The sequence below is a fragment of the Arachis hypogaea genome, chromosome 19 (genome assembly GCF_003086295.3).
Source record: "Arachis hypogaea cultivar Tifrunner chromosome 19, arahy.Tifrunner.gnm2.J5K5, whole genome shotgun sequence".
NCBI lineage: Eukaryota > Viridiplantae > Streptophyta > Magnoliopsida > Fabales > Fabaceae > Arachis > Arachis hypogaea.
In genome coordinates this window covers 118,888,502-118,904,708 of record NC_092054.1, presented here as the reverse complement: position 1 = coordinate 118,904,708, position 16,207 = coordinate 118,888,502, and the positions used below count along the sequence as shown (strand labels likewise).

At 33.1% G+C, this 16,207-nt stretch overlaps 1 protein-coding gene and 1 long non-coding RNA gene across 15 annotated transcripts; one reads left to right on the top strand and one right to left on the bottom strand.

Annotated features, from left to right (window-relative positions):
• Positions 1-3,168: 3,168 nt before the first annotated feature.
• On the top strand, positions 3,169-7,933 carry LOC112776506 (uncharacterized). 14 transcript variants are annotated; one of them, XR_011877078.1, is made up of 9 exons: positions 3,170-3,453; positions 3,631-3,673; positions 5,229-5,480; positions 5,960-6,007; positions 6,750-6,824; positions 7,077-7,154; positions 7,236-7,274; positions 7,437-7,493; positions 7,602-7,933. XR_011877078.1 is itself a non-coding variant. In XM_025820690.3 (7 exons), exons 1-7 carry the CDS (start codon positions 3,271-3,273, stop codon positions 7,619-7,621), a joined length of 708 nt encoding a protein of 235 aa, XP_025676475.1. In that variant the 5' UTR covers positions 3,175-3,270; the 3' UTR covers positions 7,622-7,933. The 14 variants fall into 14 exon arrangements, 4 of the variants coding, with proteins under 4 accessions (XP_025676476.1, XP_025676475.1, XP_025676477.1 ...); XR_011877075.1 differs by lacking the exon at positions 7,236-7,274; XR_011877077.1 differs by having other exon boundaries at positions 7,077-7,274.
• Positions 7,934-8,586: 653 nt separating this feature from the next.
• Positions 8,587-10,057, bottom strand: LOC112776681 (uncharacterized). The gene is made up of 3 exons (XR_003190124.3): positions 9,514-10,057; positions 9,329-9,440; positions 8,587-8,844 (listed from the first exon to the last, which is right to left on the bottom strand). It is a non-coding gene; the product is annotated as an uncharacterized lncRNA (long non-coding RNA).
• Positions 10,058-16,207: the final 6,150 nt, after the last annotated feature.

The window sequence follows — 16,207 nt, the reverse complement described above, 5'->3', positions numbered from 1 at the left end:
TACTGTTCCACAAGACACCTATAGACTGCTCTTGTTTCCTTTCTCTCTTAGAGATGGAGCAACTCAATGGTTGGAGACTTTTCTTAAAGAGAGTATTGCTACTTGGGAGGATTTAGTCAACAAGTTCTTGACTAAATTCTTCCCCCCTCAAAGGATCATCAAGCTTAGAACTGAAGTTCAGACATTTAAGCAACTTGAGGGAGAATCACTCTATGAAGCATGAGAAAGATTCAAAGGATTGCTGAGAAAATACCCACCAAACATGTTCTCTGATTGGGTTCAACTACAAATCTTCTATGAAGGCATAACTCAAGCCTCAAGGAACTCACTGGATAACTCCGCAGGGGGCTCACTCTATATGAAGACTCTTGAAGAAGCAATAGATCTCATTGATATTGTGGCTAACAACCAATATTTCTATTTTTTGGAGAGAAACATGAACATGAAGAGGGGAGTGATGGAGCTTGAAACTTTGGATGCTCTCATGGAACAGAACAAGCTCATGGCTCAACAAATGCAGCTCACCTCTCTGCAATTAGCAACACTGACCAAGCAAGTGGGGGGATGCAAGTTTCAGCAATCAACACCCAAATCCCAGCTTATGACATGTATGAGGGAGATAACTTTGGAGGAAGCTATGACAATTACAACATAAATCAACGACAAGTGGAAAAAGTTGATTTCATGAACTCTTCTAGGCCACAACAAAATTATTCATACTCCAAAATATATAATCCTAGAGGAAGCTATGATAATTTTAATATGTATTTTATATTGATAATTTATTTTAATAATTAATTTTAATATATACCTAATATGATTGAAAATAGAAAGATGGGATTACTATAATTAAAAATATAATAAAATAGAATGCAATTAACATATTATATTATAGACTAATTAATAATTAAATATTTATTGATTATTTAATTTTTTAATAATAAATAATCAATTTACAATTATATAAATAGCATTTGAATATTAAACCATTTTACAATTTTTTTTGAAGAATTTTATATCATGTAAATATCTTGCTGTACTACTATTTGGTATGAGATACTAAACATAAGCAACCTAAAATCCTAAACCACAGTACAGGTGCCGTGGCTGGCTTGGGTTATTATGAGAACCTTTTATTTTTGATATTGGAGTAGCAATGGTGTTCTTTTTTAAAATATGGACTGTTGGGGTGTTATTCTCAAATGTGGAACCGTTTAATTAGAGAAGTAGAAATCGGACCATCCGATTTTTAGAGTTACAGAAATCGGACATCTAATTTATAGAGGTACACAAATCGGACCGTCTAATTTGTGAGAAGTACAGAAATCGGACCGTCCGATTTGTGTTAAAAAAATTAAAAATTTTGAGGTATAGAAATCGGACCCTCCGATTTGTGTAACCCCATTTTTAGGGTTTATCTTGTCATTAATTTAGGAGAGTTTATGACCTTTTACCCACATTTATTCAATGAAATAGCATGGTTTCATGAGTGTCTCCTAATTTGTGCTTAAGTGTGAAAATATGCTTTTTAGGCCCTTAATTGCTAATCTTGATTCACCTTTGATTCCACTAGATGCCTTGATATGTTAGCTAGTGATTTCAGGATTGATAAGGCTATGAATGGATCAAAATGATGGAGAGGAAAAGCATGCAAGAGGAGAACTCATGAAGAAATAAGGATTTAGGATGTTGAGATCGACGCACACGCGCACCAGACGTGCACACGTGGATTGTGACGTCGCATGGCGACGCGTACACGTACATGGCGCATACACGTAGATAGGGAATTGTCAAGCGACGCGTACGCATATATGGTGCGTACGCATCGATGCTCGCACGTCACTCACTTAAAGGCAAAACGCTGTGGACGAATTCTGGGCTTCCCAGGCCCAAATCCAACTCATCTCTGATGCTATTCAACCCAAGGACTGAAGGGGAATCACAACTATTGAACACATTAGTTTTAGTTTAGTTTAAGTTTTGGAGGGAAAGTTAGTTTTAGAGAGAGAAGCTCTCACTTCTCTCTAGAATTAGGATTAGGTTAGATCTAGATTAGGATTTCTTAGATCTAGGTTAATTTCATGCTTTGATTTACTTTTCCTTTTGTAATTCTTGTTCTTCGACATCTCCTCTCTCTAGTTTAGCATTTAATTCTTGTAATTCTCTATATGTTGATACACTTTTGTTTCTTCTATTTCTCTTTTAATGCAATTTATGATTCATGTTCCTTTATTGTTGAATTGCTTTGTTGTTGTTTAATTCCTTTTACTTTCCTTTTATGCCTTCCAAGTGTTTGATGAAATGCTTGGTTGGATTTTAGTATAGATTTTCCTCCTCTTGGCCTATGTAGAGTAATTAGTGACTCTTGAGTTATCTAATTCCTTTGTTGATTGATAATTAGAAGTTACTAATTGACTTGAATGCTACTAAAGCTAGTCTTTCATTATGATTAGGCTAGGACTTGTGGAATCAAGTTAATCCATCCACTTGACTTTCCTCCATGGTTAGAGGTTAACTAAGTGGGAGCAATGGATAATTCTCATCACAATTGATAATGACAGCTAGGATAGGACTTCTAGTTCTCATACCTTGCCAAGAGCCTTTCTAGTTGTTAGTTTATTTCCTTTGCCATTTACATTTCTTGTCTCTTAATTCAAAAATCCCAAAACATACCTCATAACCAATAACAAGAACACTTTATTGCACTTCCTAGGGAGAACGACCCGAGGTTTGAATACTTCGGTTATTAATTTTAGGGGTTTGTTACTTGTGACAAACAATCTTTTGTATGAGAGGATTATTTGTTGGTTTAGAAACTATACTTGCAACAAAGATTTATTTGTGAATTCTAAACCGCATAAAATTCATTCATCATGTACCTTTCACAATTTTAAAAAATACAAAAAATTACAATATTAGAGTATATCACTACTTTTACTTCCATACCCAAAAAAAAAAACCTTATTATGAACTTGGAAAAAAATTTCTTCATAAAGTGGGATGCCAGGGATAGTCACTACTACATTATGAATATTTGGTAACATTTATTGCTTAATATTTGTTAAAGTGTTAGTGATTATTATAAAATTATATATAAGGTAACATTTATAATGAAATGTTAATAAATATATATAATTTTTTTTAAAAACTTCAAAAATGTTACCTATTCCATGGTCAGTAATAACAAATTGAAGAAAACAAATCGTGGCTGAAAAAGGTTGAAGAAATACAGTAATAACACTCTAGAAATCAAAACGGAGACCTAACCTAATGGCTGGGGTGGAAGAAAGATTGGGGAACCTGCTAGCGCTCTCAACATCACTCCAAATCTCGTTCTCCTTCTCACTCTCACTCTCAATCTCACTGGCACTCTCGATCGTGCTCCTCCGCTCCTTGAATCTCTCTCTCGTTTTAACAAATTCTAGGGTTACATTTGTTGTTCTCTGTTTTGAGGTGAGTCTAATGGAGAAGAAGAAGAACCTCTTTTCGTGTTCTTTCTTTTCTTACTGATTTTGATCCATATCTGAATCATGCATATCTAATTTCTCACGTCTGGTTCATCCTCTTGTCGCCTGCACTGTCGTTGCACTGTCCTCTTCTCGCCTGCGCCATCGTCTTCTCCATGCGAAGTCGTCTTCTCAGCGGTTCCATCCTTTACTCAATTCACGGCTTGGTGAGTTCCAGTTCAGTTATCTTCTTGCTCTTTCAATCTTCTTTAATATTTACTTGATAATTAATATGTAATTAATTTGATGTATAATTATTAGTTAATTTAGGTTTTTAATTGGTTATTTAGTAGTTAGGTTTTGAATTTAGGTTTTAATTAAGTTGTTTATTTGAATTTAGGTTTTGAATTTAGGTATAAATGAGTTTAATTACACTTATTTTTTAATTATTATTCATTCTATTTTTCCATTTGACTATAACAGTTCTAGTATTTAATTACACAAAAATCTCTACTGGTAATGATAAACAAGTTAAATGCTGAGATCTTTAATAGAATAAGGTGTTAGTCGCAAGAGGCATGGAGGTTCATTTGGACATGGCTTAGCTGTTGTTGCTGTTATTGTCTATACAAATGCTGTAAGTGGTCTAAGTTTATTTGTTTTTGCTATGTGTTGCATTTAGAAGTTAGAACCATCACTAAATGCCTTTATTACATACTTGTTAGGGAAAATCTACACTAGTTAGTGAGCTATCGAAAAGTGATTTCTACATTATTTGTCGGTAAATATAGTAACCCTTTCCTTATCCTCATGTAAATATAGTGTTATTTTAGTGTTATTTATTTTTTGGATGCTCAATGTCCGGACCTAACCCCCGCACACAATTTTTATGTAGTATTAAATCTCATTCTTCACTGCTAAATTTTTCATACTCTGTGTTTGGCTAACTTGAGAATGTACTAAAATAAAAATTGTAGGGGATCCGGCTTGGAAGTGCAAATCCTAAGGAATGTTTCAGTGAGTACTTCTCATTTTCTGAATTGATATTGAAATCAGATTTTTGAAGTTCAAGTCGCTTCAGTCGGCACTTGTTACTATTATATTATTAAAATGGGAATAAATACATATGGTGTGTTTGACAATGAATCCAAATTTTTTTAGTATAAATTTTTTTATGAAAGTTCTTTGGGTTTTTGGGAGTGCATTTAAGGTGTTTGAAGAAATGTCTCAAAAAAAAAAGGAACGGCATGCATGTGACTGTGGATAAGAGTGGCGATGAATTTCCCTTTCTTTGGAAAAGACTTACTTAAGTGTGGGTTTCCACTTACACATAACCTCCAGCATTGTCTGTATGCTTAATTATCTAGGCTTCTAGATGGCTAATCCATTTTGTATGTACTCATTAATCATTAAATCCAAATTGAAAGACATACAAGATGAGTTTCATCATTTTTAATTGGTCCCTTGCTAGGTACATACACATGACTGACTCCTCCAGTAGATAATTATTTTTTTTCTTTTTTGATTTTCTACATCAAGTCTAAATTATTATACTTAGTGCCTACAAGTACTTAAATAATAAAATACGTATATAAAAGCTAATTATTGAAGTATACTACAAGTTTTTATATTAATTTGCATACCAAGATATGTATCCCTTAGTTTTTCGTACGTACGAGATCAATGATAGATGAATTTATAGAGATATATATAATAGTATATATGAAAGAAATGGTTATAACACTTGTTAAGCAAGCACTTCTGATTCTGAGGCTCTACTAGGAAGTGGTGGTTCTAATGCTAACAACCAATGGCATGGTTTCTTCAAGCTTCTCAAGAAAGGCCCACAGATGCCATTTCAACCATTTCACCCTCTTAAGAAGGATGTTTCTAAGTTAAGTAGAAGGAAGAGTAAGAGGGTTAGAGAGGATCTCATTCTTTCTTCTTTTGACTCTGAGTTTGCCAACTTCAAATCTTCATGGAAGAATTTCACTCTCTCTGAACTCCAGGCTGCAACTGATGACTTTAACCATGGTATGAGTTGTCCAAAACTTATTAGTTATTAGAAGGCATATAATTTCTTGAAACAACACGGTAGAATAAAGGCATATAATTTCTCACACCTTCTCTCTGATTCAATTTTTTCCACTTTGGACCACTGAGAATAAATAAAGTTGCAGCTACATACTTGATTTGTTACCTTTCATAATAATTCACATCTCTTTTATGGTATTCTCTCTTTTTGAGACCTTTCATAATATGTAGTATCTTTATTTCATATGCTTTCATTACTTGCTTAGGTTTATTTCTACAAACCAAAATGGACTAGTCCTCTAATATGTAACTTTTTTTGGCCCCATTTAAATCTTTTTTTTACTGCTGAAAGTTCCTCATTTTTTTGTCTTAGAATTTGCCATTATAGGCTTCAATTCCCATACAAGAGTTCTCCATCCCTATCTTCATACCACATACACATACCTCTTCCTAAGATTTTGTTTTGGCATTTGAATTAGGTGAAGGTGTTAAAGCAGGGCTAGGACTGCTTGAACTAAGATATTGAGGTGTGCTTTGATTCAGAGTTGAATTGCGATAAAAATATTAGATTCAGAGTTGAATTGTGATAAAAATTCTCTGCATAAAAATTCCTTCTTTTTTCCTTTTTAAATAATTATTGTCCACTAAAGAAGGCAAGTATACGATAAGGTATAAATTATAATGCATTGTCATTGGCTTGTGATAGTCATAGCAAATAGCATATATAGTTGAAGTACCATAATCAAAGCCCATCCATAAGATAAACTAGAGGGACTTTACGCTTACAATGATATGATATGAATAAATTAATGACTGTTGTAGTTACTTATTTTATTTTATTTTTCTTTGATTGTATACCCTTTAATCCAATAGTTGTAGTTACTTATTTTATTTTATTTAATCCAATAGATGTAGTAAAGCCTATCTTCTTATAAACTCTTATCTATAATAATTTTATTGATAGAAAATCAATTCACTATGTACAATTTAACTAGTAGGAGATGTCATGTAACTAGATTAAGAAGAAAATACAGAAGAAATTCAGAAAACATCAAACCTTTTTTTCTTTTTTCAGGTTTTGTTGTATGTTGATTTTTCTGAAAAATTATATTAACATATTTTAGTTGTATGTTGATTTTGCAATTTTGGGTTATTTCTGCAAGCTTCTGAACCTTCCCCTGCCCCTTCATCATTAGAAATATTCTTTTCTTGTTCTGATAGAAAGTTTCTGCCATCCTGATTTGTCTATATTCTTTGCACTGCTTCTAGGGAGGGACAAGCGTCCAGTTAAGTCTTTGGTTGTTGGAAGGCCAATTCTTCTAGCACTGGAAGATATTGATGAAGGTCTTTCTTTCCTTGAAAAAGCTCTTCGATTTCTAGAGTATCTTCAAACAAGTATCTAGTGCAACCAAATTTCATTTCAATTTTCATCGTCCTTGTCTCAAATTTTTGGATTTAGATGTTTAGTTTTGTTTTCTTAGTTAAGTTGATATTCTATGATTCATATATATTGCAAAGCCATGTTGGAAAATAGAAATGCACTTAACTGGTCATTGGGAAAGAGAAAAATGTGAACTAAACGAATCGTCTTTGCAGGAACTAAAGTTGAAGAAATTCTAAGGCAGTCAACAGATGTCGAAGAGGTTGATAGGAGAGTTCAAGAATATGAGCAAGGTAAGATGGAACCATTAATATGTCGGTTGATAGTATTTAATGCTTTTGCTATGACATGAAACTAAGGAATTATTATTCAAGGTGAATCCTCGCCCATCACGTCCATCTGAAAATAATACTGTAAGCAGCTTATTGTTCCTTACCTGATTGTAAAATTCATGGTTTGCATATCTTTATCTCTATTAATGTATTGATTTATCATCTTTATCTCTGTGACGGTTGCATATCTGGATTTTGTATGAGTTATTCTGAATTCTCAAATAGAAAATCATTGATATGTAGCATCTAGAAGATATGAAGCAGCAGGGTGGATTAGAAAAATGGTTAAAGTTGTTGCAGGTAAAGATTTACCAACTGAACACTCTGAGGAAGAGTTTAATTTACTCACTTTTCTCGTATTGTTTGTTTAGTATTTACTAATGTCTATAATGTGTTCTTCATTTTAAGGTTGTGGAGAGTCCTATTGATTCTGCATTGATCCTGGATGGGGCACTATTATCGGCATATCAGTACTTCGAAAACGTGAGAAATTTTCTGGTTGCTGTCCAGTTATATAAGAGAATGATATTAATGTAAAATTAGTATGTTAATTGGTGTTATCTTGTGCTGTTAGATGACAAATAGGGAGCACTTGAATTCTTCAAGTTAATATTAGTATGAATTTTATTATTTTGTTACTTGTAAATATTTATATGTAGTCAAACTAATCTTTACTGTAGGAAAAGTTTATGCAATGTAAGCATATTGAAGAAATAGGAAAATTGACTTATTGGACCAAATTTAGTGTTTAAATATCTTGGGTTTAATTTGTAAAGTGGGTGTAGAATATGTAATTGAAGAAAAATATCTTAATTCAATATTTTGTGCATTTAAATGTTATTAAAGATATATTGTAATATTTTTTTATTGTTAACAAAGAAGATCTTTTTGTAACATTTATTAGAGTATTGCTATAGAAGATCTATTATAACATTTTTTAAAGTGTAATTAGAAAGAGTTATTGTGACATTTCTTAAGTGTTATATAAAATATCTACTGTAACATTTTTTAAGTGTTACAAAAATAACTATAGTAACATTTTTCTAAGTGTTACAAAATATATCTATTGTAACATTTCTTTAAGTGTTATTAAGAAGGGTCTATTATAACATTTCTCATAATTTTACTATAGAGATCTATTGTAACATTTTTACTAAATGTTATTAAATCTTTAAAAAAATATTAGTAAAACTTTTTGGTAATATAGGGTATATTTAACATTTGTAAAATGTTACTAATATACATAGGTAACATTTTAATATGATTTGGTAACATTTTATAAATGTTAGTAAAAATCAAGTATGTAGTAGTGAGTTTTAATTTTTCCCTCTTAATTATATTAATAAACTATTAAACCCTCTTTCACATTAGTTATCTTTTAAGACTATGCAGCTACCAACGCTTAATTTATCTTGTGTGTCTATTTAAAATTAGATACAATCTACTAAAAAAAATTGGTACAAGTATTATAGTGAATTATCTATTTTCAATTAAAACTGATGGTTCTTTAACTATTTCCTTCACGAAGTCTACCATTTAATCCCTCCATACCATGCCATCATATTCAATAAGTTTTTCGTCACTCAAGCCAAATCCAATCAAGTCTAAGACATACACCTTGTGTCTTTTTGCCAATTGTGGTATGTTGTACCTAAAAAAACATTGAAAGAAAATATATATTATCTACATGAAAAATTATTATTTACACACCCAAACAAATGTCTACTTTAGACACTTCTTAAAGGTTGAGAGAGTGAAAAAATAATGAGTAAGGTTCACCATTTAATCTACTAATGATAGTGTCTAAATAAAAATAACCAATATGCAAATAAGGAAGATTTTATTTTTTCGAACTTGAAGCCACTATAACAAAAACTGTAATCTAACCTATAATGTATTCATCACAAGGACAGAACAGATAACTCAGACTTCTGAATATTTAATAAACCAAACAATTAGTTAAACAACAAAAAATTAACAACTGCAAATAAAATTACAAGAACCAACAATATACAAATTACAAATAAAATGCAGTTAATTGTAATTACGATAAAAAAAATAAATTATAATTAGTTACAAGTACCAGTACAAATAAAAAGAAAAAGATGCAAAAAGAGAGAAATAGAAATCTTTACCTACTTCAAATGGCGGCTATAGAGAGCAAGCTGAGCAACGAGCAGCAAGTTTGGTCACCAAAAAAATAGAGGAATAGCAACAACAGTTGGCAATGGCGACAACAACAAAATCCTGATCAATTTTAGAATTAGTAAAAATATAAAATAAAAAACAAAAATTAAAAAAATTAAGGGAGAATACCTACCGGCAACAGTGCACGCGCGGAGGTGTGGTGTTGTGGTGTTGCGAAGGTGAAAGATTAGCGGTTAGTGTGTTTGAGAGAGATTGTTGAGATCGCAGACCAAGATCAAGATTTGAGGAATGTGTGCACGAACGAAGCCGCCGGTACAAATGGCTGATGTGTGAGTGGTGACCGTGTGTGAAGAATCAGGGATCGGACAATTTGAGGAGGTGAGGCAGTCTCTATTTTTTTTTTTTTTTTGGTGACTAGGCAGTCTCTATTTTGTTTTCACATAATATAGCCAATAGAAAATTTTACTTAAAAATAAAAGTCTAATTGTAATTATTTAGCGGCCATTGTTGCAATTACCACTGTAATTAATAGAATAATGACAAATATATAATTGTCACAAAAAATTATATTAAATAAAAAAAATGATGACAATAATATTATAGTTGCTAAAAATTTATCAGTAAAAGTATTTTTTCATGTAGTGAAAAGAATATAATATATAGATGCAAACAAAAAGAAGTCAATGTGGCATAATGAATCCCGAAAGAAAATGAATAAGAGAAATGGCCAAATGAGAGAAAAAAGAAATAGAAAGAGAGAGAAAATTGTCATAATTAAAGATAATGAGCATGAAAATCAAATTCAGTTTGATTAGCAAATATGTGAGAATCTTATTTTATAGAATTTTGAGGTTGATTAACTAAAAAATAAAATAAATAAATAATATTATTTATGTACTAAAAAATAATCAAGAATTTTATTTTATAGAATTTTGAAATTTATTAATTAAAAATAAAATAAATAAATAATATTATTTATATATTAAAAATTAATCAATATATATAATTTTTAATATATATTATATATTTTATACTGATTATTTATTTTAATAATTAATTTTAATATATAATTAATATAATTGAAGATAGAATACGAAATTACTATAATTGAAAACATAATAAAATAGAGTGCAATTATGATTGACATATTATATTATAGACTGATTAATGATCGAATACTTATTGATTATTTAATTCTTTATAATAAATAATCAATTTACAATTATGTAATAGCATTTGAACATAAAACCATTTCACAATTTTTTTTTGAAGAATTATTTTATATCATGTAAATATCTTGCCGTTGTCAGTCGAAATAATTATTTCGAAGGATTAGGCTCATTCAAAACATTAGTGAAGGGTTAGGAAGGAAGCAAAGGTCGAAATAACGCACGTGCAGGCATTTATTAGAAGTTGTTTGACACGAACTCGACTTAGACATCTTGGTAAATCAAACAAGTGTTCGAATAAAGAATTGAGTGGTTACATTAAGTAGAGAAGTTGAAGGCTTTCTTTGAATGAGGAGTTTATGGGTAGGAATTTATGGGTAACGTCTGTTAACAAAAGAGCAGGAACAGTTACCTAAAAATCCGCATACAAGGCAGCGACGTGTAATTAAGGATCAGTTATAGATATAGGTTATAAATATTAATAAGTTTTAGGAAATAAGAGTTGGAACTTTTCTTCAGAAATACACTCAAGCACACTCACATCCACAGCGAATTTCTGAGTCTGCATTCGACTTCGATTTCTGTAAGGTTCCTTCCATTGTCTTTAATTTTCCATTTACAATTTCTGTAAACTTTACTTTTCCTTGTCAAATTTATCTTTAAAGCATCCTTTAATTTTATTGCGAAATTTACATTCAAAGTTTCTTTTACTTCTTTGCTCAATTTATGTTTCAGTACCTTTAATTTTCATGTTGAAAGTCCTTTGATTCCATCGAATGTATTTTTATTATTTTTTTTATAATTCAGCAAGTCATTTTGATTTCAGTCAGTTTACTTTTCAAATCTTTTCTTTTACGCTTCTTTTATCCTTTTTGCACTTTTCGAACTTATTTCCTGTTTTAATACTCATCTAATTCAAGACACTTTGATGCACTTATAGAACTGGTACCTACAAAAGAGGAGTAGGTTTCGCTCCTAGACCATTAGAATCGAACCACCATCGATTTGCTAAAAATCAACAAAACAAATTGGCATGCCCAGTGAGACAGTTTTAAATTTAAGTGTGTCAAATAATTTTTTGGTTTCATTTGGTGTATGCAATTGAGAAGTGGAAAGATTATTCATATGGCTGATGAATTGTCAAATGTGAATGGTGGTTCGTCCACCAATGACAGCATACCAGTAACTGTGCAATCTGCGGATGTTACTTCACGTTCGGAGGGTGTGGTTGTAAGTGAAAGTACGGTGGTTACTAGCATACAAACTGAAAATGTTGGATGTAATATTCGTCCACGTGGTAACTTACCACCAGTCCAGCCTCCATTAACCATTGGATGGCCTCCTTATGGCCTTCCTCCTGGTTATACTCCACCAATGAGTAGTTTTATTCCTCCTGTTTATTTCAGGAGTGTAAATAGAGTAAGTAATTCTCAAAACCCACAACAACATTCTGAGTTCTCTCGTGATTATAATGTGGGCTCTACGTCGAATGCTTCTAATTCCATGGCGGTATTTTGACAACATGTAGAGAAAAGTCATCATGATTTAGTCAACTTATTGATTCAACAAATAACCATAATTCTAAATCCCATGATGGCTGATCACGAATCAAAATTTGAACGCCTTGCCAGACAAGTCGAACGGATTGCTCAAATCGTTGATTATGATGAAAGTGAAAGGCATGAGGCCAGGGGGAATAATGAAGGATTTGAAAATATATTTTAAAATGAAACAACGTTTTAAATAGAGAGAATCCTCAGATAATTCCTCGTGGCCAGAATGCAGATGATGTTCTAACCCGATTACGTGCTAATCATAGTGGTGAACGTTATCAAGTCACAAGAATTATGGAGGAGGTGCTCAATCGAGTTGGTTTGAACGTTGGTTTTATGAACCGACCCCATTTTGTGTCTGTTTTCCCTCAAGTTGTTCAAATGGATGAAGTACCAAGAGGGGTGAAGAATCCAAAAATAATCACAAAATTTGCAGGGGAAGTTGGAGAGTCAACTACTGAACATGTCGCTCGATATTTGGTCGAGATTGGGAATCTAGACAATAATGAGAATTTGAAAATGAAGTTTTTTCCTTCTTCGTTAACGAAGAATGCGTTTACTTGGTTTTCAAATCTTAGACCAAATTTGATAACGATATGGAATCAGTTGGAAATTGCTTTTCATTCTCAATTTTATCGAGGAGAATTGAATGTGGCAGTTACTGACCTTGTTGCTTTGAAACGAGAAGATGGTAAAACCATTGATGACTATATGATACGTTTCAAAAATGCTAGAAGTAGATGCTATGTGTCATTACCTGAGAGTGAAATGGTGAAAATAGTAGTTATGGGGTTAGGATTCTATATGGGTTGAAAGTTGCTTAATGTGCATATCTCTGAGTTAGCCCATTTAGCTGAAAGGGTTCATCAGGTTGAATTAATAAAAAAAGAAAAGGAGAAATATAGGAATGAACAGAAGTTAAAGAGTAAACCTTTTACTTGAAAGGAGAAGGTTGCTTATGTGACCATGGAGTCCTCAGAGGAGGAATTCGATCTCGAAGCAGAGGTCGATTTGGCTGAACTTAAGAAGGGTCCTCCATATGTTTGCTCCTTACTTGAAAAGCTCCGTAGTAATGAAAATTCGAATGATTCAAAACTAGAGAGTGGGAAAAATATAGTTTTGATATTTCGAAATCTGATCAGAATTTCGATGTGTTGCTTAAAGATAAACAATTAGTTTTGCCTAAGGGTAGAACTTTACTTTCAGTGAAAGATTTAAAAGGGAAGCCTTGTTGTAAATTTCACCAAGCAACCAGTCATTCGACTAATAGCTATGTTCATTTCAAGGATTTAATTCAGGAGGCTATAATGGAAGGACGTTTGAAGTTCGACGATGGGAGAAAAGAAATAAAAGTTAATGTAGATCCTTTCGACGCAGAAGCTAGTTTCATTGAACCATGTTTTGACGTAAATATGGTTGGCATGTTTTATGACTTTGATGTGGCTTTGGATGATTTTGTGTCACAAGTTCGATCAGTATATCCTCGAGCAGGAGATTGCCTGTTAGATTTTTTGGTACAGCAAAAGATCAAAGATCGAAATGTATCTTTGTGTCCATGGTGTAATGTTGTATTTGATGCTGAAGTTGCAGCAATCTTCAAAAATAAAAAAATGAAGAAGGAATTAGCTCATGGAGAAGAGCAAGCACGTCAGAGGCAACCAATTTGGCGTATAAAAGGGCAAAGTTCCAAGGCCCTTCAGCAAAATGTTGTTGCACCGCTGAGTCGTTCTCAGGCTATAGGTGTCCAGTGGATTAGGAATTGTCAAGAATTCCAGAATCGAGATGTTCATTATCAGTGAAACCCACAATGGGAACGTCGAGGGCCTCCTCGAAACCATTATCCTTACTAACATGGTCGAGCCAGAAGATATGCGAGGGTTAAGGGAAGAAGAAGTATGCCTCAGAGTAAGAAGCCTCAGTCTGACAAAGGCAAGGGGGCCATCCCTTCGGTGCATTCCCAAATAGTTTTCCCTACTGATGGGGAGACATGCCCAAAAGGCATTCCATCCCCTGTAAAGTTGGATAAAGGTAAGGTGTTGGCCGAAATTCCAAGTGTTGACAAAGTGAAGGATGTTGACTTGGACGAAGAATATTTTAAAGAGGGAGATGACGATATGGTTGGAACTATTTCGATTATTCCAACTGAGTATTTGGGTGAATATGAAGGTGATCCAAAAGAGGACTATGACATGGATACTGAAAAGGCTTTTTCTTTCAGCCGATATGAGGATGAACCAGGATATTTCCTGCAGCCTACTGAGAAGCAAAAGTCTCATCTTTGCCCACTTCATATTACTACTACTTTGAGTGGGATTAAGGTAAATAAAGTTTTGATTGATGGTGGAGCAGCAATAAGTCTCTTACCTGAGAGGGTGTTGATGAAGGTTGGCAAACATCCTGATGACTTGGTTTCCACCAATATTGCTGTGATTGACTTTAGTGGCTCTTCTACTCCTGCAAAAGGTCTAGTTACTTTGGGGGTGAAAGTGGGGTCATCTGAAAGAAATACTGTGTTTGTGGTGGTGCCATCAAAAGCAAGTTACAATGCTTTACTGGGTCGAGACTGGATTCACGGAGTTGGGGTTGTACCATCTACTGTGCATCAAAGTGTCCTCCTTTGGACAGAGGATGGCAAGCCTGAAGTGGTTAAGGCAGATTCAAATCTATATGTCAAACAGCTGCATGTCAATTTCAGGGTGTATAGCCCAAAGCTGAAGCCTTTAAATGTTGACAGGGCATTGAATTTTTATAACTGCGAGGGCTGCTACTTGTCTTCAGAAGGTTTAACAGTGAAATTGTGCCATCCACATCTGAATGTGACCCCAACTGGCTGCGATTGTTCATCTTAAAGGGATCTGAAGCATTGCTCAATGGACCGTTGATAGGGGAAAATCGTCAGTAAAGAATTTCACAAAAATAAGTACGTTGTAAGTATAGATCTAAACCGACAATTAAACCTCAATCAAATTTAATTTGTTTGTCACTTAAGCAAACCCAATAAAAATAACCGAAGTATTAAACCTCGGGTCGTCTCTCAAGAAATTGCAGGGAAGTGTAGTTATTATTGGTTATAGAAAAGTATCTTTTTGGGTTTTTAAATGTTGAACAAGTAATGTAAAATAACAAGGAAATAAAATAATGACTAAGAAAAAGTCCTAACAAGGATTGATAATTGGAATTCCTATCCCCATCATCATAGTCACTTGTGATGGAAATTACCTTTTGCTATCACTTAGTTAACCTCTAACAATTGAAAGTAATTCAAGTGATAAAATCAACTTGAGTTCACAAGTCCTAATCAAAGACTAGAGTTAGTGAAGCTCAAGCCAACTAGTAAGTTTCAATCACTAACCAACAAGAGACTTTGACAATTCAAGAGTCTCTAATTACTCAATCTAAGCTAAGAACATAAAAAGCTAATTTAAAATCCAACCAAGCATTTTATCAAATACTTGGTGGGCACAAAATAAAAGTATAGAAAATTAACAAGAGAATGTAAATACTAAAACCAACAATTGCAAAATCAATGATAACAAATAATGGAAGAAGCAATAAATATGAAATACCTCAAATTGCATTCAATAGAAAATCAAATCTAACATGAGAATTCATAAACCAAATGGCAACATAAAGTAATCAACAAGGGAAATAAATAAACTAGAATGCTAGAACAATTAAAAGTAGAAGAGAAACTAAATTGAAATAAGATAGAATTCAGAAATTGAAAAGGAATAAAACTAAGGACCCTAAAACATAGAGAGAGGAGAGAGCCTCTCTCTCCAGAAAACTACATCTAAAACCTAAAATTATGTGAATGAATGTTGTATGAATGATTCCCCCATTCTGCAGCCTCTATTCTGTGTTTTCGGACTTCGAACTGGGCCAAAAAGGAGCCCAGAAATCGCCCCCAGCATTTTCTGATACGTGCAGCATGTGGCTCTGTCACGCGTATGCGTGGGTCTCTGAACTTTCGCAAGGTCACGCGTACGCGTCATCCATGCGTACGCGTCACCTAACTGCATGGCAACTATGGCAAATTGCATATCATTTTGAAACCCCAGATGTTATCTTTCCAACGCAACTGGAACTACCTCATTCGGACCTCTGTAGCTCGAGTTATGATTGATTTAGTATGAAGAGGTCA